The sequence below is a fragment of the Trachurus japonicus genome, chromosome 17 (genome assembly GCF_045865225.1).
Source record: "Trachurus japonicus isolate A0001 chromosome 17, Traja_1.0".
Taxonomy (NCBI): Eukaryota; Metazoa; Chordata; class Actinopteri; order Carangiformes; family Carangidae; genus Trachurus; species Trachurus japonicus.
Window position 1 is genome coordinate 3,174,368 of NC_140923.1, and position 22,146 is coordinate 3,196,513.

General features: G+C 43.6%; 2 protein-coding genes across 3 annotated transcripts; one reads left to right on the top strand and one right to left on the bottom strand.

Annotated features, from left to right (window-relative positions):
- Positions 1-5,967: 5,967 nt before the first annotated feature.
- Positions 5,968-12,495, bottom strand: LOC146969747 (tripartite motif-containing protein 16-like). Of its 2 annotated transcripts, none has more exons than XM_085805334.1 (2): positions 12,288-12,495; positions 5,968-7,052 (listed from the first exon to the last, which is right to left on the bottom strand). In XM_085805334.1, the coding sequence occupies exons 1-2, from the start codon at positions 12,493-12,495 to the stop codon at positions 5,968-5,970; spliced, it is 1,293 nt and encodes a 430-aa protein (XP_085661460.1). The 2 variants fall into 2 exon arrangements, with proteins under 2 accessions (XP_085661460.1, XP_085661459.1); XM_085805333.1 differs by having other exon boundaries at positions 5,968-7,063; positions 12,239-12,495.
- A 1,750-nt stretch (positions 12,496-14,245) lies between these two features.
- On the top strand, positions 14,246-20,401 carry LOC146969748 (ras GTPase-activating protein nGAP-like). The gene is made up of 7 exons (XM_085804520.1): positions 14,246-14,320; positions 15,579-15,923; positions 15,956-16,309; positions 16,845-16,997; positions 17,436-17,638; positions 17,884-17,971; positions 19,994-20,401. Exons 1-7 carry the CDS (start codon positions 14,246-14,248, stop codon positions 20,159-20,161), a joined length of 1,386 nt encoding a protein of 461 aa, XP_085660646.1. The 3' UTR covers positions 20,162-20,401.
- Positions 20,402-22,146: the final 1,745 nt, after the last annotated feature.

A 22,146-nucleotide genomic window follows, 5' to 3' on the forward strand; every position in this document is an offset into this window, starting at 1 on the left:
TTCATCACTCATTCTTTCAGAATTTTCAACCAAACATGACAAAAGTCATATGGTGTGACTGTCCGACACTTGTTTCTCAAAGTGAGAATCTGAATAAAACTAAGAAAAATAGTTGCAAAAATTCTCAAAAAAATACAGAAAAATAATACAGATGTCTATTTGTGAGCCTACTCTTTTCAATGTCCAAGCATGATGTTTTGAGTCAATTCTAATCAAAAAGATTTTGTCACAAAAATCAAAATCATATGGTGTCATATTTTCATTTTTCATTCAGGACAGGCCTCGGTGTGAATGTCTGCCTACACTGAGGACAGCTGTAGATTTTCTTCCCATCCTCTCCATCCCAGTGGGTTTTAATACAGTTGAAGCAGTAGCTGTGTCCACAGGGAATAGTCACTGGATCCTTCAGTAGATCCAGACAGATGGAACAAGAGAAGGTCTCCTGGTCCAGATGAACTCCTTTCTGCGCCATTTCACCTCTCACAGACAACGACGACTGTCTGAGTTTCTGTTGCTCAGAAGTGAAACTAGTTTGAGCTCTGATCTCAACAACATGTGTCTGTGCAGTGAACGGGGCCTGTCAGCTCCTCCTCTTCACCACATGTTGGTTCCACCCATCTTCAAACTGTAGATCTGAAGGGGAGGGAACAAGGAAACACATGAACAGGGTGCAGCAGCTCACTGTGTTTAAGAGCAGGAAGAAGGGGGAGGGGATCAGGTTTAACATGTTCCAGTGTGAGGAGCAGCTGTATCTCAACTTTTCCTCTTTTCAATGAAGACTTGTTAAAAACAAAAGAAAGTTAGATCATTCATCATGTGTCTGTCAGAAGTTGTAAAAAAAAAAAAAAAAAAAAAAACCTCCTGGTATCTGATCAGGTGTGACTCAGTCCTGTTTGTTCAACCTTTGTCCGACACAAAGTTCAACAACAGAACAAAGTGTTTCATGTCTCAGTTTGTTTGCAGGAGACAGATTATGTTGGCATTGTCACAACTATCTGAACTTTAAAAAGGATCTAAAGACCCTGCTGTCCCAACAGGCTTTTAGTTTTTTGTTTTTTTATGACAACCAGTTTATATTTTTATGTTTGTATGCTCATATTTACCTGTTTTCAACTGTGTGTCTTTGTTTTATACTATGTTTTCTGCTGATTTTATTGTGAAACACTTTGTGAACCCCTTCTGCGAAAAGTGCTATAGAAATAAAGATTACTTATTTACTTGTTTCAGTTACAGTAATAAAATAGTCATAATAATACACTTTATTTTTACAGCACCTCTTAATGATTAACCACATCACCCTTTGCAAGAAACATCTCATGGGTACACTGGGTAACTGATCATCAGTTTCCAGAATAGTTGATCAGTTTTCTCATAATCGAATACATGTGACATCTGAGTTTATCTTTTTTTAATATTAATAATATAAACAGTAATCTAACTGTCGTCTCTGCAACACGCAGTCGTCTCTGCAAACGTAACGCGCCCCGTAACCCGTAATCTCTTGTTTATGACAGATACAACTACACAAATATACACATGATAACATGGTAGATGATAAATAACGTAATCCACCGCTCCATGGATTGATTTCTCACCGGCTTTGTTGGAAACAAATGCACATGGAGGTGAGGAAGGTTAGAGACACAGAGGAGGAGACACCAGACCTGGAGAGTTTAGATTAATTAGTGTGAATGCTGAAAGCATTATCACATTCATGAAAGTCTCAACCTCCCTTCACCTGAAGTATTGCTATAATCCAGTGGTAAGGTGGCTGCTTGCCAACCCCAAGGTCATGGATTCGTATCTCACCTGAGCAGTCTTGTTAGTGAATCAACCTCTTCTAACTGTAACTACTACCACTTGGTCTGGCTTATTTTCTGATCTTGCATGAGCAACCTTCATAATGCATATATGCCCCCACCTTTTCTCTTTACCTCTTTCTATCTTGGTTTGTCTTAACTAAACATGTTTCTTGTTTATACCACTGCTCTAAGACAACTGTGTGCTCTCTGTGGCCTAGTGGCAGAGTAAAGGTCTACTGACCATGAGCTTGTGGGTTCGATTCCTCCCTTGGTCATACCCTTGCATGTTGATTACTACTTGCACTATTTGCTAATTCAGCAATGGCGTTCAGCTGCTTTCAGCATTCACACGTATTTCTAGTTATTCTTACGTCTTCCGCTCTTTTTTGAACTAGTCCTTTCAACAATTCATATATCAAAACGTTCAGCTTTTTCCAGACATTATTGCTATGACTTTTCTTTTTTCAACTATTCATACTTTTTCAAATATTCAAATAGTTCAGATTTTTTTTGTCCCATAGAAAACAGTCCTCAAACTCTGAAACTACTGGTCCTTCTTTGAACCTCATCTGCTTCCACATACTTTCACCTACAGGCTTCATTCAAATTCTGATCTGTACAAAAACTTCTAATGTATTCAACCTGTGTACAACTTGTTCATATCTTGTACCGTTTTTTAAATAAATCCTTTAAAAGCACATGTGCATTTCTGACCAATGTCACACTTCTCAATGAGTGTGTATTGCATTAGCCAGAGTGAGTGACATCATCGTTAGAGTGGAGGAGAGCCAAAAAAGCGACTGGAACTTTTCTTCTTAGACTGCAACCAAAGCTACAAATGACACTCTACACTTATGATTTTGGAAACAGTTTGTAGCCACACTTGTCTTCTGTCTCAAAATGTTGTCAAAAATGCACACAGACTTAGAGAATATCTTTAAATATTTTTTTTAATGCAGCTAGGGAGCTCTCTGCTCCCATTCACCCTCGTTCATTTTTTTTCAGAGCAGAGTAGATGGAGCTCCAGTTTGTAACTTGCTGTAAATGGCATTATACTTTGTTTAAATTCACTAAAAACAGTCACACCTTGCACAGAACTCCCGTACTTCTACTTCTTGCTTATATTTATACTATTCTGCTTAACTTTCAGCTATCATTGAATAATCTCACATTCATGAAAGTCTCAACCTCCCAATAACTCAAGTATTGCAATAGTCCAGTGGTAAGGTGGCCGCTTGCTAACTCCAAGGTCATGGGTTCGAATCTCATGGGAGCAGTCTTGTCAGTGTATCAACCTCTTCTAACTGTTAGTCTGGCTTATTTTCAGATCTTGCATGAGCAACCCTGATAATACATATATGCCCCCCACCTTTTCTCTTGACCTCTTTCTATCTTGGTTTGTCTTAACATGTTTCTTGTTTATACCACTGCTCTAAGGCAACTGTTTGCTCTCTGTGGCCTAGTAGGAGAGTAAAGGTCTACTGACTATTTGTCAATTGCGTTTGCTAATTCAGCAACTGCTTTCAGCATTCACACGTATTTCCTTCAGGAAATACAATTTCTAGTCTCTTTACCTATTTCTATCTTGGTTTGTCTTAACATGTTTCTTGTTTATACCACTGCTCTAAGACAATTGTGTTCGATTCCTCCCTTTGTCATACCTTTGTATGTTGATCACTACTTGTACAATGGCGTTCAGCTGCTTTCAGCATTTACATGTATTTCTAGTTATTCTTATGTCTTCCGCTCTTTTTTGTCCATTAACTAGTCCTTTCAACAATTCATATATCAAATGTTCAACTTTTCCCGGACATTATTGCTATGACTTTTCTCTTTTCAACTATTCATACTTTTTCAAATATTCAAATAGTTCAGATTATTTTGTCCCATAGAAAATACATTGGAACAGTCCTCAAACTCTGAAACTACTGGTCCTTCTTTGAACCTCATTTGCTTCCACATACTTTCACCTACAGACTTCATTCAAATTCTGATCTGTAGACAAACTTCTAATGTATTCAACCTGTGTACAACTTTTTCATATCTTGTACCGTTTTTGAGATAAATCCTTTAAAAGCACATGTGCATTTCTGACCAATTTCACACTTTTCAATGAGTGTGTATTGCGTTGGCCAGAGTGAGTGACATCATCGCTACAGTGGAGGAGAGCCAAAAAAAGCAACTGGAACTTTTCTTCTTAAACTGTGACCAAAGCTACAAATGACACTCTACACTTGTGATTTTGAAAACAGTTTGTAGCCACTCTTGTCTTCTGTCTCAGAATGTCGTCAAAAATTCACAGAGACTTAGAGAATATTTTTTTAATATTTTTTAAATGCAGCTAGGGAGCTCTCTGCTCCCATTCACCCTAGTTCATTTTTTTTCAGAGCCAAGCTGATTCCAGTTTGTAACTTGCTGTAAATGGCATTATACTTTTTTTAAATTCACCAAAAACAGTCACACATTGCACAGAAGTCCCCTATTTCTACTTCTTGCTTATATTTATACTATTCTGCTAAACTTTCACCTATCATTGAATAATCTCACATTCATGAAAGTCTCAACCTCCTATTAACTCAAGTATTGCTATAGTCCAGTGGTAAGGTGGCTGCTTGTTAACCCTAAGGTCATGGGTTTGAATTTCACCTGATCAGTCTTGTTAGTATATCAACCTCTTCTAACTGTAACTACTATCACTTGGTCTGGCTTATTTTCTGATCTTGCATGAGCAACCTTGATAATGCATAATGCCCCCCACCTTTTCTCTTTACCTCTTTCTATCTTGGTTTGTCTTAACATGTTTCTTGTTTATACCACTGCTCTAAGGCAACTGTCTGCTCTCTGTGGCCCAGTGGCAGAGTAAAGGTCTGCTGACCATGAGCTCGTGGGTTTGATTCCTCCCTTGGTCATACCTTTGCATGTTGATCACTACTTGCACTATTTGTCAATTGCGTTTGCTAATTCAGCAACTGCTTTCAGCATTCACACGTATTTCCTTCAGGAAATACAATTTCTTGTCTCTTTACCTCTTTCTATCTTGGTTTGTATTAACATGTTTCTTGTTTGTACCACTGCTCTAAGACAATTGTGTTCAATTCCTCCCTTTGTCATACCTTTGTATGTTGATCACTACTTGCACAATGGCGTTCAGCTGCTTTCAGCATTTACATGTATTTCCTTCAGGAAATACAATTTCTAGTTAGACAATGCTCCACCCATTCAATGTGCAGAGGTGTGAAATCAGTCCATTCCCCTGTGGCTGTGTCTCTCCATCAGCTGTGATTTATGACCTGTATAATAACTAGTGCCTGTAGACAAGAGATATGCATACAAAATTATGTGACATACAAAGTGCGAAAATACATGTTACACAAAGTTTATTTTCAACAACATTAACCACATATTCAAGCATTTCACTCATAGAATACAAACATGGGTCTGTTAGCTGTCATACATCATTCTCTGTAGTGTAATGATCTCATCTATTGATACCTGGAGTACACCATACATTGATTGTTTCTGTAAAGTTGGGACAGGAGCAAGAAAATGCTGGGAAAGTAAATTGTATTAATAATAAACAGCTGGAGGAGCATTTTGCGACTAACTTGGTTAATTAGCAACAGGTCAGTAACATGGGATTGATTACAATTACAGTATTTACACTTTGATTAAAGTTTATATACCTTATTATTGAGTGGATCTGAACAGCAACAACATTTGATCTGACAAACACGTCAATGTAAATATGATTCTAGATTACTTTGTTTCCAAAACGAGCCTCAGTGATAAAGGAAGGTCTGGTAATTGCTCTGATGAGGCCCAAACAACAACACACACATATAATCAACACAAACATCCAACAAACATTTAGAACTCAGAGAAGTTTCTATTTTCATGTGGAGAAACGTGAGTTTAGGTAAAGAAACATCATCATGAGCAGTGATCTCCTCCACGGCTCCAGCTCCACCTCAACAAACTCAAACATCAACACAACAAGAAATGACAAGAGGTCAAAGTCCCACTCATAATGTTTGATTGACAGGTGATCGCTGTGCAGTGCAGAGACACAACAGCAATGAGCTTTTAGCAACAAACATGGAGACTAAAGAAAGTGATGAACTAAAATACAGATTTTAACTTCAACTGCACCTTCAATGATCTTCGTCTATTTGAGTTTACAAAACTCTGCTGTGCCTCTGTAATAAAGACAAATTCCAGCATGTAGAGACTGAGTGAATGTGGTCTGGACTCTGTGGAGGAGAGTCATCGTTTCAGAGACGCTGTAGAAGGACAGAATACCTGCTCTGTGATCCAGGTACACTCCTACTCTGGAGGACGGAGGACCTGAGACTGGAGTCTCGATGTTGTTGAACCAAAATGAGAAACTGTTGTTGTCACAAACTAACGTCCAAGATCTGTCATTGAGTCCAAAAAAACTTTCTCCCCCTACTCTGCTGATATTCTTGTATGCGACTGCTGCAAGAATTCTTCCTCTCTTTTCCACCTCCCAGTAACAACGTCCAGTCAGACTCTCTCTACTCAGGACCTGAGGATATTTAGTGAATCTGTCTGGGTGACGAGAATAAGGTTGATCTTCACCTCGTGCTACTTTCCTGTTTCCCTCAAATAATAACAGGTATCTGTGTGCTGTGTTTGGATCCAGTGTGATTTCCTGTGAATATCTTAAGAAGTCAGCTCTGGTCCTGGGCTCTGGTGGTGACAGTAAATCATCCACTTGAGTCTCTCTCAGTGAGATGTTTGTCCAAGTGTCTCTCAGAAGGTCCTGTAGTATATCTCTGACCTCTGACACAGCTGCTGTCACATCCTCAAAGTGTCTGAGAGGACGGATATTGATGCTGGATGAGTGTGTAGATGGACTGAGTGCTGACAGTGAGGGGTAGTTGTGTAGAAACTGGGTGTGATCCTCTGTGTATGACAGCAGCTTCAGCTCAGCGTCTTTCCTCTTCAGCTCAGTGATCTCCTGCTCCAGCTTCTTCTGAAGCTCTTTGACTCCACTCACTTGAGTTTCCTGCTGGGATCTGATCTGCTGCTTCAGCTCAGAGCTTCTTTCCTCCATGAGACGGATCAGCTGAGTGAAGATCTTCTCACTGTCCTCCACTGCTTTATCCGCAGAGCCATTGATGGCCTCCACCTCCTGTTGAAGCACCTTCACATCTTTCTCTGTGTCCTGGATTCTCTGCTGGATTTTCTGTCGACTCAGCTTCAGCTCTCTCTGCCTCTCAGTCCTTTCTGCTGCAGCTGAGACTGTGTCGTGGCCTTTATGTTCATCCAGAAGGCAGACAAGACAAATACACTTCTGATCAGTGCGGCAGAAAATCTTCAGCACCTCATTATGACGAGAGCAGATGTTCTCCTGGAGCTTCTTGGAGGGCTCCACCAGCTTGTGGTTTTTAAATGAAGGAGATTCATAGTGAGGCTGCAGGTGTTTCTCACAGTAGGAGGCTGAACATGTCAAACAGGACTTGACAGCTTTGAGTTTTCTCCCAGTGCAGACATCACAGGCCACATCTCCAGGTCCAACATAGCAGTGATCAGCAGGAGCAGCTTGGAGTCCAGTCTTCTTCAGCTCCTCCACTAAAGCTGCTAACATGGTGTTTTTCATCAGGACAGGTCTTGGTATGAAATTCTTCCTACACTGAGGACAGCTGTAGATTTTCTTCCCATCCTCTCCATCCCAGTGGGTTTTAATACAGTTGAAGCAGTAGCTGTGTCCACAGGGAATAGTCACTGGATCCTTCAGTAGATCCAGACAGATTGAACAAGAGAAGGTCTCCTGGTCCAGATGAACTCCTTTCTGCGCCATTTCACCTCTCACAGACGACAACTGTCAGAGTATCTGTTGCTCAGAAGTTAAACTAGTTTGAACTCTGATCTCAACACCATGTGTCTCTGCAGTGAACAGGGCCTGTCAGCTCCTCCTCTTCACCACATGTTGGTTCCACCCATTGTCAAACTGTAGATCTGAAGGGGAGGGAACAAGGAAACACCTGAACAGAGTGGAGGTCACTGTGTTTGATGGCAATTTGTTTTTCAGTGTGAGCAGCTGTTGACTGTTATGACCTCTTTTTAATGAAGACGTGTTTAAAACTTACAAGTTAGATCATGTGTCTGTCAGAAGTTGTAAAAAAAAACCTCCTGGTATCTGATCAGGTGTGACTCAGTCCTGTTTGTTCAACCTTTGTCCGACACAAAGTTCAACAACAGAACTAAGTGTTTTATGTCTCAGTTTACTTCCAGGAGACAGAACATGTTGGCATTGTTACAACTATCTGAACGTGTTTCAATTATAGTATTAAAATAGGCATAATAACACACTTTATTTTTTACAGCACCCCTTAATGATTTATCACATCACCCTTTGCAAGAAAAATCTCATGGATACACTGGGTAACTGGTCATCAGTTTCCTGAATAGTTTCAAATTAGTTTTCTCACTACACAAATATACACATGGTAACATGGTAGATGATAAATAACGTTATCCACCGCTACATGGATTGATTTCTCATCAGCTTTGTTGAAAACAAATGCACATGGAGGAGAGGAGGGTTAGAGACACAGAGGAGAGACGAGACCTGGAGAATTCAGATATAATTAGTGTGAATGCTGAAAGCATTATCACATTGATGAAAGTCTCAACCTCCCTGAAGTATTGCTATAGTCCAGTGGTAAGGTGGCTGCTTGCCAACCCCAAGGTCATGGATTCGTATCTCACCTGAGCAGTCTTGAATCAACCTCTTCTAACTGTAACTACTATCACTTGGTCTGGCTTATTTTCAGATCTTGCATGAGCAACCTTCATAATGCATATATGCCCCCACCTTTTCTCTTTACCTCTTTCTATCTTGGTTTGTCTTAACATGATTCTTGTTTATACCACTGCTCTAAGACAACTGTGTGCTCTCTGTGCCCTAGTGGCACAGTAAAGGTCTACTGACCATGAGCTCATGGGTTCGATTCCTCCCTTGCTCATACCTTTGCATGTTGATCACTATTGTCAATTGCATTTGCTGATTCAGCAAGGGCGTTCAGCTGCTTTCAGCATTCACACGTATTTCTAGTTATTCTTACGTCTTCCGCTCTTTTTTTAACTAGTCCATTAACTAGTCCTTTCAAGGCAAGGCAAGGCAATTTTATTTGTATAGCCCGTTTTTACAAACAGTTTGTCTCAAAGGGCTTTACATGGCATCGTAACAACATTCTCTGTCCTTAGACCCTCACATCGACTGAGGAAAAACTCCATGGAAAACCCTTTTAACAGGGAAAAATCGGAGAAACCTCAGGGTGAGCAACAGAGGAGGGATCCCTCACCCAGGACGGACAGACGTGCAATAGATGTTGTTACAGACAAGAAAACAGTTTACAGTTTGTCACAGAATGTGCGAAATATGGAAATGCTAGCAGGAGTTGATGAAGGCAGTCTCTGCTGAGGGAGCTACCTGAACCTTTCAACAATTCATATATCAAAACGTTCAGCTTTTCCCGGACATTATTGCTATGACTTTTCTCTTTTCAACTATTCATACTTTTCAAATATTCAAATAGTTCAGATTATTTTGTCCCATAGAAAATACATTTGAACAGTCCTCAAACTCTGAAACTACTGGTCCTTCTTTGAACCTCATTTGCTTCCACATACTTTCACCTACAGACTTCATTCAAATTCTGATCTGTAGACAAACTTATAATGTATTCAAGTCTTGTTAGTATATCAACCTCTTCTAACTGTAACTACTACCACTTGGTCTGGCTTATTTTCTCATCTTGCATGAGCAACCCTGATATACATATATGCCCCCCACCTTTTCTCTTTACCTCTTTCTATCTTGGTTTGTCTTAACATGTTTCTTGTTTATACCACTGCTGTATGACAACTGTGTGCTCTCTGTGACCTAGTGGCACCACCGGCCCGTCTTGCCCGCATGTCGTGCGTTCGATTCCTCCCTTGGTCATACCTTTTCATGTTGATCACTTGCACTACATATTTGCCAATTCAGCAATGGTGTTCAGCTGCTTTCAGCATTCACATGTATTTCCTTCAGGAAATATATTTTCTAGTTAGACAATACTCCAGCCATTCAACGTGCACTGGTGTGAAATCAGCCTGTTCCCCCATGGCTGTGTCTCTCCTTCAGCTGTGATTTATGACCTGTGTAATAACTAGTGCCTGTAGACAAGAGATATGCATACAAAGTGCAAAAATACATATAACACAAAGTTTGTTTATTTTCAACAACATTAACCACATATTCAAACATTTCACTCATAGAATACAAACATGGGTCTGTTAGCTGTCATACATCATTCTCTGTATTGTAATGATCTCATCTATTGATACCTGGAGTACACCATACACTGATTGTTTCTGTAAAGTTGGGACAGGAGCAAGAAAAGGCTGGGGAAGTAAATGGTACAAATAATAAACAGCTGGAGGAGCATTTTGCAACTAACATGTTAATTAGCAACAGGTCAGTAACATGGGATTGATTACAATCACAATATTTACACTTTGGTTAAAGCTCATAGACCTTATTATTGAGTGGATCTGAACACAACAACAAAATTTGATCTGACAAACACAGTACTGTAAATGTGATTGTAGATTTCTTAGTTTCCACAGTGAGAACAAAGCTCAATGATAAAGGAAGGTCTGGTAATTTCTATGTTAAGGCCCAAACAACAACAACACACAAATATAATCAACACAAACATCCAACAAACATGTAGAACTCAGAGAAATTTCTATTTTCATGTGGAGAAATGTTAAGGTAAAGAAACATCATCATGAGCAGTGATCTCCTCCACGGCTCCAGCTCCACCTCAACAAACTCAAATATCAACACAACAAGAAATGATAAGAGGTCAAAGTCCCGCCCACAATGTTTGATTGACAGGTGATCGCTGTGCAGTGCAGAAACACAACAGCAATGAGCTTTTAGCAACAAACATGGAGACTAAAGGATGTGATGAACTAAAATACTGCACCTTCAATGATCTTTGTCTATTTAAGTTTACACAACTCTACTGTCGATCCATCAGACCAGTCAAGACAAACTCCAGCATGTAGAGGCTGAGTGAATGTGGTCTGGACTCTGTGGAGGAGAGTCATGGTTTTAGAGACGCTGTAGAAGGACAGAATACCTGCTCTTTGATCCAAGTACACTCCTACTCTGGAGGATCGAAGACCTGAGACTGGAGTCTGGATGTTGTTGAACCAAAATGTGAAACTGTTGTTGGAACGACCAAACGTCCAAGATTTGTCAGTAAGTCCAAACCCACTTTCAAACCCTGCTCTCCTGATATTCTTGTAGGCAACTGCTACATAAACTCTATCACCTCTCCACTCCACCTCCCAGTAACAACGTCCAGTCAGACTCTCTCTACTCAGGACCTGAGAAAATTCAGTGAATCTGTCTGGGTGATAAGTATAAGACTGAACTGTACTCATTAATGTTACTTTTCTGTTTCCCTCAGATAATAACAGACGTTTGTATGCTGTTGTTTGGATCCAGTGTGATTTCCTGTGAATATCTCAAGAAGCCAGTTCTGGTCTTGGGCTCTGGTGGTGACAGTAAAACATCCACTTGAGTCACTGTCAGTGAGATGTTTGTCCATGTGTCTCTCAGAAGGTCCTGTAGTTTATCTCTGAGCTGTGACACAGCTGCTGTCACATCCTCAAAGTGTCTGAGAGGACGGATATTGATGCTGGATGAGTGTGTAGATGGACTGAGTGCTGACAGTGAGGGGTGGTTGTGTAGAAACTGGGTGTGATCCTCTGTGTGTGGCAGCAGCTTCAGCCCAGCGTCTTTCCTCTTCAGCTCAGTGATCTCCTGCTCCAGCTTCTTCTGAAGCTCTTTGACTTCACTCACTTGAGTTTCCTGCTGGAATCTGATCTGCTGCTTCAGCTCAGAGCTTCTTTTCTCCATGAGACGGATCAGCTGAGTGAAGATCTTCTCACTGTCCTCCACTGCTTTATCAGCAGAGCCATTGATGGCCTCCACCTCCTGTTGAAGCACCTTGACATCTTTCTCTCTGTCCTGGATTCGCTGCTGGATGTTTTGTCGACTCAGCTCCAGCTCTCTCTGCCTCTCAGTCCTTTCTGCTGCAGCTGAGACTGTGTCGTGGCCTTTATGTTCATCCAGAAGGCAGACAAGACAAATACACTTCTGATCAGTGCGGCAGAAAATCTTCAACACCTCATTATGACGAGAGCAGATGTTCTCCTGGAGCTTCTTGGAGGGCTCCACCAGCTTGTGGTTTTTAAATGAAGGAGATTCAAAATGAGGCTGCAGGTGGTTTTCACAATAAGAGACCAGACATTGCAGACAGGACTTGACAGCTTTGAGTTTTCTCCCAGTGCAGACATCACAGGCCACATCTTCAGGTCCAGCATAGCAGTGATCAGCAGGAGCAGCTTGGAGTCCAGTCTTCTTCAGCTCCTCCACTAAAGCTGCTAACATGGTGCTTTTCACCAGGTCAGGCCTCGGTGTGAAGGTCTGCCTACACTGAGGGCAGCTGTAGATTTTCTTCCCATCCTCTCCATCCCAGTGGGTTTTAATACAGCTGAAGCAGTAGCTGTGTCCACAGGGAATAGTCACTGGATCCTTCAGTGGATCCAGACAGATTGAACAAGAGATCGTCTCCTGGTCCAGATGAACTCCTTTCTGCGCCATTTCACCTCTCACAGACGACAACTGTCTGAGTTTCTGTTGCTCAGAAGTTAAACTAGTTTGAGCTCTGATCTCAACAACATGTGTCTCTGCAGTGAACGGGGCCTGTCAGCTCCTCCTCTTCACCACATGTTGGTTCCACCCATCTTCAAACTGTAGATCTGAAGGGGAGGGAACAAGGAAACACCTGAACAAGGTGGAGCTCACCGTGTTTGAGAGCAGAAAATCTAGTTTTTCCTCATTCCAGTGCGATAAGCAGCAGATGTTGATCTCAACTTTGTTGAACATGTTGGCATTGTTACAACTATCTGACCTAGTTTCAGTTATAGTTATAAAACAATCATAATAATCCACTGTATTTTTTCAGCACCTCTTAATCATTAATCATATCACCCTTGGTTGGTGGATGTAATCTCAGCTGGGAAGCAGAGTTTCTTGTCCAAGTCTGCCAGCAGCGTCCAGTCCCATGCTCTGCCCAGCTGCCCAGTGTCTGGTGTTATGGTGGTGAGGCGGCATGACCCTCGCCCTCCCGAATATATGGTTTTGGCTGCCAACGGGATGACAGGGAGGATGAGCGTTCACACTTGTCAGTTACACTTTAGCACCTGGTTGTGCCAACAAGTATAACGGCCTTGGGTGAGGCTGTCTTGCATCCCACTAAGATGTGCCTTAGTGTTGCTGGACTTGGATAATAGATGGCACACGGGGTCTTTGTCATACCATTGACTTGGTTTGCTGGACAAGGCAGGACATTGTAGACAGCCCTGATGGTAAAGCTCACCCTGAATCCCTCCATCTCCCACAGGACTTTCCAGGAGACCTTCTTCTTCTCCACTCCTTCCCATGCCATCCACTGCCCTTGCTTTGCCTGTGCCACAGCTTGTGCACACCTTGCCGCTTCCTCTTCCCCATGTACCTCCTGGACCACCGGCTTGCGTCTCTGAGATGGGGTGGCCTTGCTCCAGGCTGGTGTGCTGGCCCCAAGGCCAAGACCACTCCTCCCCTCCTGCATTCAGCCCACAATATCCCTGTGTCTTGAGTGCTGCCTTTGCCTGCTCAGTTTCGGCCAATTGGGTCCACTTCCTCCCGGTGGCCAGGATTGGGCAGCTTGGGCTACAAATGGATCACTCTAATCCAGTAACATCATCTCAAGTCTGACTTTGGCACACTTGTACCCCTCTGTCAGACTGCAAATGGGCAGGGATATCATCCTTCTACCATAGAGCCCAATACTGCTGAGGCACCTAGGAAGACCAAGCCAATTCATTGCATATGAACTGACCAGTCTCCAGTTTTTTCACCTTTGAGAGCGAGACTTCATAGAGAGTTAGTGGACACAGGAGAAGTGGAAGTAGTCCAAACGGTATGCACCAGAGCTTCAGCTTGCCAGGCAGCAAGACTCTGTCGATGTTCTCCAGGCCGCTGGCTGCCTCTATCCTGAGCTGCTCTATTTGCTCTTTGTCTTTGAGAGAGGCATCATACCAACAACTAGGCTCTTCACAGGCTTCTCTGAGACCGTTGGAATGGGTCCTTTGCCAATGTGGAAGCGGTGGTCTGCCAGTTTCCCCTTGACAATAGACATGCTTCTGGACTTGCATGGCTTGATCTTCAAACGAGCCAGCTTCCTTAGTAGCCACACAGTGCAAGCCTTGGTTGTGGTGAGTGTTGTGAGGTCATCCATGTAGGCTCTGACCGGTGGTAGCCTCAGCCCAGGTCTTATTCTCTGTCCACCAACCACTCATGGAGAGGCTCCATGGCTAGGGTAAAGGCCAGCAGGGTGTTGGTGCAGCCGGCCATGATTCCCACCTTCAGGTGTTGCCATGCTGTGGTTAGACTACACTGCTGTTGTCAAGCAGAGCTGGACGTCCTTGAAGTAGGCCTTGACAAGGGTAGTAGTCGAAGGGTAGTAGTCGAGTAGTCGAAGGCTGTCCACAGGAGGCTGTGAGGGACTGAGTCAAAGGCGTTCAGGAGATCCAGGAACATCACGTGAAGATCTGTTCCCTCGAGCGAGTTCCACACACCCGGAGAAGCCTGAGATGCCTGCTTTCTGGATTGCGTGTCACTCAGGTTGTTTCTTTGCAGCTATCCTACCAGCCTGTGAGCGACCACGCTGAAGAATATTTTTTTAACCCTCAACATTCAGAAGGCTGATCTGGTGGAACTGGCAGATCCCTGATGAGTCCTTTTCCTTGGGGATAAAGATCCCTCCGGCTCTCCTCCAAGACGTTGGTATCTCATCTCTTCTTTTTCCACACAACTTTCATCAGCTTCCAGAGGAATCACAGGATATCTGGAGCGTTTTTGCAGAGCTTGTGTGGAACTCCGTTGGGACCTGCAGATGACGTGGTCCTTGCTCGCTCTACCTGGGTGGACTGATATCTAGTTTGTGCTCTGGTGGATTGACTGGTAGCATGTCAGGTGGGAGCGTAACTTCTTCCTTGTGTCGGTCATATGTGCAGGACTTTTTCAGATGTTTTCCCAAGTCTGCCTTTGTGAAGAGACTCTTCACAAATTTGAAAGGATCTTTGTAGAAGCGTGATCTTGTTTGTTTGCTCCTTCCTTCTGCGCTTCCTCAGGAGGTTTTCAGCTCTCCTCAGTGTTGCCAGCCTGCTCTGAATCTCGCCTTGCAGCAGGTTTATTCCCCCCCCCCCCCCCCCCCCGTGGCCTTTCTCCATTGCTTCTTCAGTTGCCTCCTCTCCTTGATGACTTTCATCAGCTTCCAGAGGAATCGCAGGACATCTGGAGCGAAAGTGGAAAGCAATATCAAAAAGTAAAATAAATAAATAAATACAAATCTAGAAGAAATTGGTAAAAATTCTCAAAAAAGTAAAAAGAAAAAAGTCTAGAAAAAGTGGCAAAATCTCGCTCTCAAAAAAAGTAAAAATAAACAAATAAAAAGAAGTGGTAAAAAAAACTTTCTAGAAAAAAGTGGTAAAATTTCAAGAAAAAGTTGGGGACCCCTCAAACCCTCTCAAGGACCCATGGGGGTCCCCAGACTCCGCTTTATGCACCTTGACAGTGTTTGATCTGGATCTGCTGTTTTGTTTTTTTCCATTTGTAATTTCCTGACCGTGTTTCCTGTGAAGGTGAAGGCGTCGCCGAGGGACGGCCAGCCGCAGAGCGCCCCCCAGGTACGGCGGCCGCTGCCCCCCTCCCTCAGCCAGCAGCGCAGCCTCCAGCCGCTCTCCTTCCAGAACCCAGTCTACCACCTCAGTAACCCCGCCCACGGCCTCGGTGGTAGCCCTGCCCACAGCCTCGGTAGCCCCGCCCACAGCCTCGGTGGTGGCCCCGCCCACGGCCTCGGTGGTGGCCCCGCCCACAGCCTGTCCACGTGCTCCGCCCACTCGCTGCGTCAGGACTCCAGCTCAGAGAACCTGAGCACCGAGAGTTCGCACAACAGCCACAGCAACTCCGACGACTACGGCAGCCAGGTGGGGGTCAAACACCGCGTGGCGTCCAACAGCAGCCTGGACGAGCTGGGCAGCCGCCGCAGCACGCAGAGCGAGGACTGCTCCACGCCGCGCTGCCGCCCGATCTCCCGCCCGGAGCAGCCACAGCCGTCGCCATCCCCCGTCAGAGCACGACGGCCGGCACCGCCCACATCGTCAAGGTGGAGCAGCAGAGCCGGGGCGGCGGAGGGGGCGGGGCCAGGACGCCGCGCTCCCTCCCCCTCAGCGCCTCGCTACGCAGCAGCAGCAGCGCCAACACTGAGCCGACGCCTACAGGCCACGCCCACCGCCAACAGTCCACCTGCTCTGCAGAGAACATGGCCCCGCCCCCGAGGAGCAACGCCGCCAAGCCGCCGCCGCAGCAGCAGGTGAGACTCAAACACCTGTACACACGTGTTAATTAACTTTCTGACCGACCTGACGACGACGACGGGTACGAAATGAAACGCCACTGGTCAAAATCTGTTTTCAGTGGTCACTGAATTATGGGTGGACAGCTGCCTTAAAGGGATAGTTCAACATTTTGGCAAATTCTCCGACTGCCAATACTGTCGTTGTGTGTGTGTGTGGTCGTGTTTAGAGCCGCAACAAATAATCTATTATTAAATTAATTGTCAACTATTCTGATAATCTAATAATCAGTTTGAGTAGTTTTTTTCAAGAAAAAAAAAGTCCAGATTCTCTGATTCCAGCTTCTTCAATGTGAATATTTCTGGTTTCTTTGTTCCTTTATGACAGTAAACTGAGTTTCTCTTTGGTTAGTGGACAAAACAAGACATTTGAAGACGTCATCTGGTGGTTTGAGAATCACCGAGTGATATTTTATTGACCAAACAACTAATTGATTAATCGTTTAAATAACCTGCTTGATCTGACGAGGTCGTGTGATTGGTCCAGGCTCAGGTGGCGTCCCCGGTGGAGGCGGTGGCCGTGGCGATGTCCCCGGTGGAGAGGACGGCAGCCTGGGTCCTCAACAACGGCCAGTACGACGACCAGGAGGAGGAGGGGGGAGGGGCCGGAGAGCGGAGCAGGGAGGAGGGACGCAACACTGAGAAGGTAACGGCTCACACACACCCTTGGTTGGTGGACAATTTATTCCTGATGTTCACCGCTCTAACAGAAAGACAGTGATTTTTTACAGTAGTTCGAGTCTGTGGTTTCTCAAATAATAGTGGTCTTCTCAGGTTAAAACGGAATCCTTCATTTTAAACAGATTCTGGATATCTTGAGGAAGAAGTTTATTTTTTGCTTTGTACATGGTTTGTATTGTAATGTAATCAACTAAGTCCCTGAATTTCAAAATGTTCAAGCGACTAAATAGTGGGTTGGTTGGTTAATTACTGATGATTCTTATAGCCTTTTTTTGCAATAAAACAATAGAATTTGTATTTGTTTTGTATGTGTTTCCCCAAACCTCAATGCAATATGTCATATATGACATATAGTATATTGATCACTGATTGACCGATCGATCCCTCCCTCCCTCCCCCGCAGTACGAGCTGGAGATCTCGCGGCTGAAGGAGCGTCTGCGGGCGTCGGGCCGGCGCCTGGAGGAGTACGAGCGGCGCCTCCTCAACCAGGAGCAGCAGATGAGCAAACTGCTGCTGGAGTACAAGAAGAGGCTGGAGGACAGCGAGGAGCGGCTGAGGAGGCAGCAGGAGGAGAAGGACGGACAGATGAAGAGCATCATCTGCAGGTACACGCAGGCCACGCCCCCTAAAAAACTACACAGACCACGCCCCCTAAAAAACTACACAGGCCACGCCCCCTAAAAACACGTAGGCCATGCCCCCTAAAAACACACAGGCCACGCCCCCTAAAAACACACAGGCCACACCCCCTAAAAACCACACAGGCCACACCCCCTAAAAAACTACACAGGTCCCGCCCACCAAGGAAGAAGTGTTTAACCTGTGTGTGTGTGTGTGTGCGTGTGTGCAGGTTGATGGCTGTGGAGGAGGAGCTGAAGCGCGACCACGCAGAGATGCAGGCGGTGATCGAAGCCAAACAGAAAATCATCGACGCTCAGGTACAGAAACACACACCTGTAAACACACACACTAACACATTTACAGTGTCCCTTCAACTTTTCCACATTTTGTCTCATCATTACAACCACAAACTTAAAGGGATAGTTCAACATTTTGGCAAATTGGCCCATTGCCATAATTCCTATAGTCATAGCAGTAGGTTTGTTACCTTTAATTGTCGGTGCAAGCTGTTTTTAGAACGGCGGAGCAGAGCCGTGAGCTGCTCAGAGCTACGCTATGGAGGCTCATGGGATTTCTTGGTTTCCCAAGAGTTGTTTTAGAGGGAAATGCAGAAACTGCTTGATGAAAAACTGTCCCTGAAGGCAACGCGCATCAGTGGTTTTGCATGAATTTCCCTCTAAAACAACTCTGTCTGGTAACGTTGTGTTATTATCCCTCCCATTAGCCTCTGTAGCGTAGCTCTGAGCAGCTCACGGCTCTGCTCCACCGCTCTAAAAACAGCTTGCACCGACAATTAAAGGTAACGAACCTACTGCTATGACTATAGGGATTATGGCAATGGGACAATTTGACAAACTGTTGAACTATCCCTTTAAGTTTGTGGTTGTAACGAGACTACAAAATGTGGAAAAGTTCAAGGGGGATGAAGAGTTTTACAAGTTACCGTATCTACACACACACACCTGTACCTGAACCTCTCCAGCCCTCTGTCCTCTGATGCTCATTTATATTCATATGAGGAGAATTAGCTCCGCCCACATCCGTCACAGACTCAGGTGAACGTTCACACCTCTGTAACGAGGTCTCACCGTCTCTTCACTGGTTTCAGGTCAGTAACGGATGTGAGATAAACCAATCAGCAGGCAAGTAACTGTGGCCCCGCCCCCTCCTCCTCCTCCCCCCTCCCCCTTCACCACCTCCACGCTGTTTTTTTTTTTTTAGAAAAACAACAACGACACACCTCTCACCTGGTCGGCCAATCACAGAGCTGGTCTTCAAAAGAAAAAAAAATGCAGAGGAAGTTCCTTTTCAGAATAAAGTTAAATTGTCACATGACCCAAACCACCTGTGGCTCCGCCCCCTTTAGGACCATGGCCGCCCTGACAGAGGAGCAGGTGTGTCGCTCTGAGCCGGATTTTATTTATGTTTGGCTGCTGCCCCCCCCACCCCATCCCCGACCCCCCCCCCCCCAAGCACCAGCTTCCTCTCCTTCAAAATAAAACGCAGTTTAGAGCCGCCTGCGACGGCGTCAGAGCGCTCGGCTTCACTCAGGTGTTTTTTTTTTGTTTTTCACGCTGACTCTAGGTTCAGAGTTCGAGTCCCGCGACACCCGCAGGCAGCTTCAGTTCTCACCTTCTCTTTTATTTTGTTGGTTTTAGCTTTTTTGGGGGGCTGTTTTATTTTGGCGGCTGCTGCCCTCCAACTTCCTGTGGACAATTTGTCTCATTTGTTTTCTGCTGACGGGTCAAAACCACCTGATCAGATGTCAGCTGTTTATTAAAGTCATTTTTTTTAGCTTTTTAATGCATCGTGATGAATTTACATCCTGTATTTCAAATTAAAAGCGCTGCTACTTCTAATAGTCTTTAATTTTGAAATTCCATCATTTGTAAATTAACTCCACAGAGTCGCTCCGATCAGTCAAACTGTTTATTTTCATAGTTACAGAACTTTAACTTAATCAACTGTTACTTTATTTAATTAATCCTTTATGACAAAATCTAATTTAAATATATTTTAAATTATGAAGATTATATCATCATCACTTAAAATTAAAAACTAACAAATCAAGTTATTTGAGTTAAAATCTTTAAATTAATTAATTTTACTGTTAATCTCATTAATTAACAGATGAAAAAATTCACAAACTTAAACCAAACTACTTACCATTTTTTTACCCTATCAAAATAAGAGGTTTGTATTTTCAAAATAAAGGACAGATTAGTTCATATTGTGACTGAAGGTGGTTTTAACTCGTCAGTCAGATCCTCACCTGTTCTCTTCACACCTGTGATGCGTCTGACTTCCTGCCCCGCCCCCTCTTGTCTCTGTCCAATCAGGAGAAGCGGATCGGGTCCCTGGACGCGGCGAACTCGCGGCTGATGGCGGCGCTGACGCAGGTGAAGGAGCGTTACAGCGCCCCCAACCTCTGCAACGGCCTGTCGCCTAGCAACCCCACCAAGCTGTCCATCACTGAGAACGGAGAGTTCAAGAACAGCAGCTGCTGATTGGTCGACCAGCGCACACTGAGGTGGAGGAGGGAGCAGGGGGGGCGGGGCTAAATGTTCTGACTCCGCCCACATCGCCTCCATCAGCGGACGATCGATCAGAGAATTGAAAATCTATAAATCTATAAATATGAGTGTAAATACTGAAGGTTTGATCTGTTCAGTGTACAGAAAGAGAGAGAGTGTGTGTGTGTGTGTTTGTGTGTATGCGTGCGTGTGTGTGGCGTCACAGAAGCACAGTGAGAGAGAATCAAACCAAAAACAGAAACTAAAACGCACTCAAGTTTTCTAAACGACTTTTTTATGGTTTTTATTTGTTCCTGTTTTTTCTTTGTTATTTTTAGAGTGAAGCCTTTAATTTCTTTGTTTTGTTTTTTTTTACCTGACGAGTTGTTTTGGGTTTTAATTTATTCCTTCACGCCCTCGTCCTGTTGCTGATCTACTGAACAAAGGTCACGCCTGTCTGCTGAATAAAAAGCTACCTGAAAATCTGAACGCTGTCGTCTCCGTGACTCCACCTGGACACCCGAACGCCACACGGCACCTTCACATACCTCTACATGAGTCAATGACGTGATGATAATGTTTTTGTGTCCATATGGTTTAGTCAATCATAAAGATTGAAAATAAATGTTTATGGTCCCAATAATTCTGCTTTTAATTCATTTAAGAGAAAATATGGCAGAAATGGCAGAAATGTCTGAGTGATTTAACCATAAAAAAATATACTGACAAGAACAAACAAACAAAATAAAACAGAACAGGTTAAAAACAAAACAAAAAGGACGTAAACACAGTATTAGACAGTTACTGCTCAGTGTGCATTTATTTTTCCCATTTTTTGTGTGAATGCTGAAAGCAAAGAACCTCATTTGCTTCCACATACTTTCACCTACAGACTTCATTCAAATTCTGATCTTTAGACAAACTTCTAATGTATTCACCCTGTGTATAACTTTTTCATATCTTGTACCGTTCTTGAGATAAATCCTTTCCAAACACATGCATATTTCTGACCAATTTCACACTTTTCAATGAGTGTGTATGGCGTCACTCAGAGTGAGTGACATCATCGTTAGAGTGGAGGAGAGCCAAAAATGTGACTGGGCCTTTTCTTCTGAAACTGCCACCAAACCCACAAATGACACTCTACACTCAAGATTTTGAAAACAGTTTGTAGCCACACTTGTCTTCTGGCTAAAAATCTGGTCAAAAACGCAAAGAAACTTACTGTGCGTTCACACCAAAAGCTTCCAAAGCGTCAAAACACCGGAAGTCAATTCATTTTCAATGAGAGCCCGGCGACACTGAGCTTCACCGACACTGAGCTTTTTTTTTTTTATTATTTTTTTATTATTTATTTATTATTCTAATGTCTTCACCTTCTAAAAAACTTTTTCATATCTTAAAAGGCCACAATAAAATGTGCAGCACCCCAGTACAGTAAAACTGCACATTTGATCCGTGTTGAATATATCTGATGGTGTAACACGAATGAACATCAGGAGCAGAGGTCACCGCCGAATTTGACCCAACCTGCTGCCCAATGACCGCAGCATCTCATTGGTCGACCTGTAGGGCCGGCTCCCAGGCCTCCATCGGACACACCCACCCACTCCACCCCCCTAACCCCACAGCCGTGCCACACCAGGTTGGTTTGTTTGTTTTTATTAGGATCCACATTAAAGTACACAAAGAATACAAAATATAACAAGATAATAACTGATCTATCTCCATTTGTTCTTCAGTTTATGAAATCACGAAACAATATTAATTTATCAGACTTTACTGATCAATCAATCATCTCCCCATTGATTATTATCATGATATTTACACTTTGATTGAACCTCATAACAAGACATCAGTGTAAATGTGATTGTAGATTTCTTAGTTTCCAACAAAGCTCAGTGATAAAGGAAGTTCTGGTGATTTCTCTGTTTAGGCCCAAACAACAACACACAAACACATCAACACAAATTGTAGTG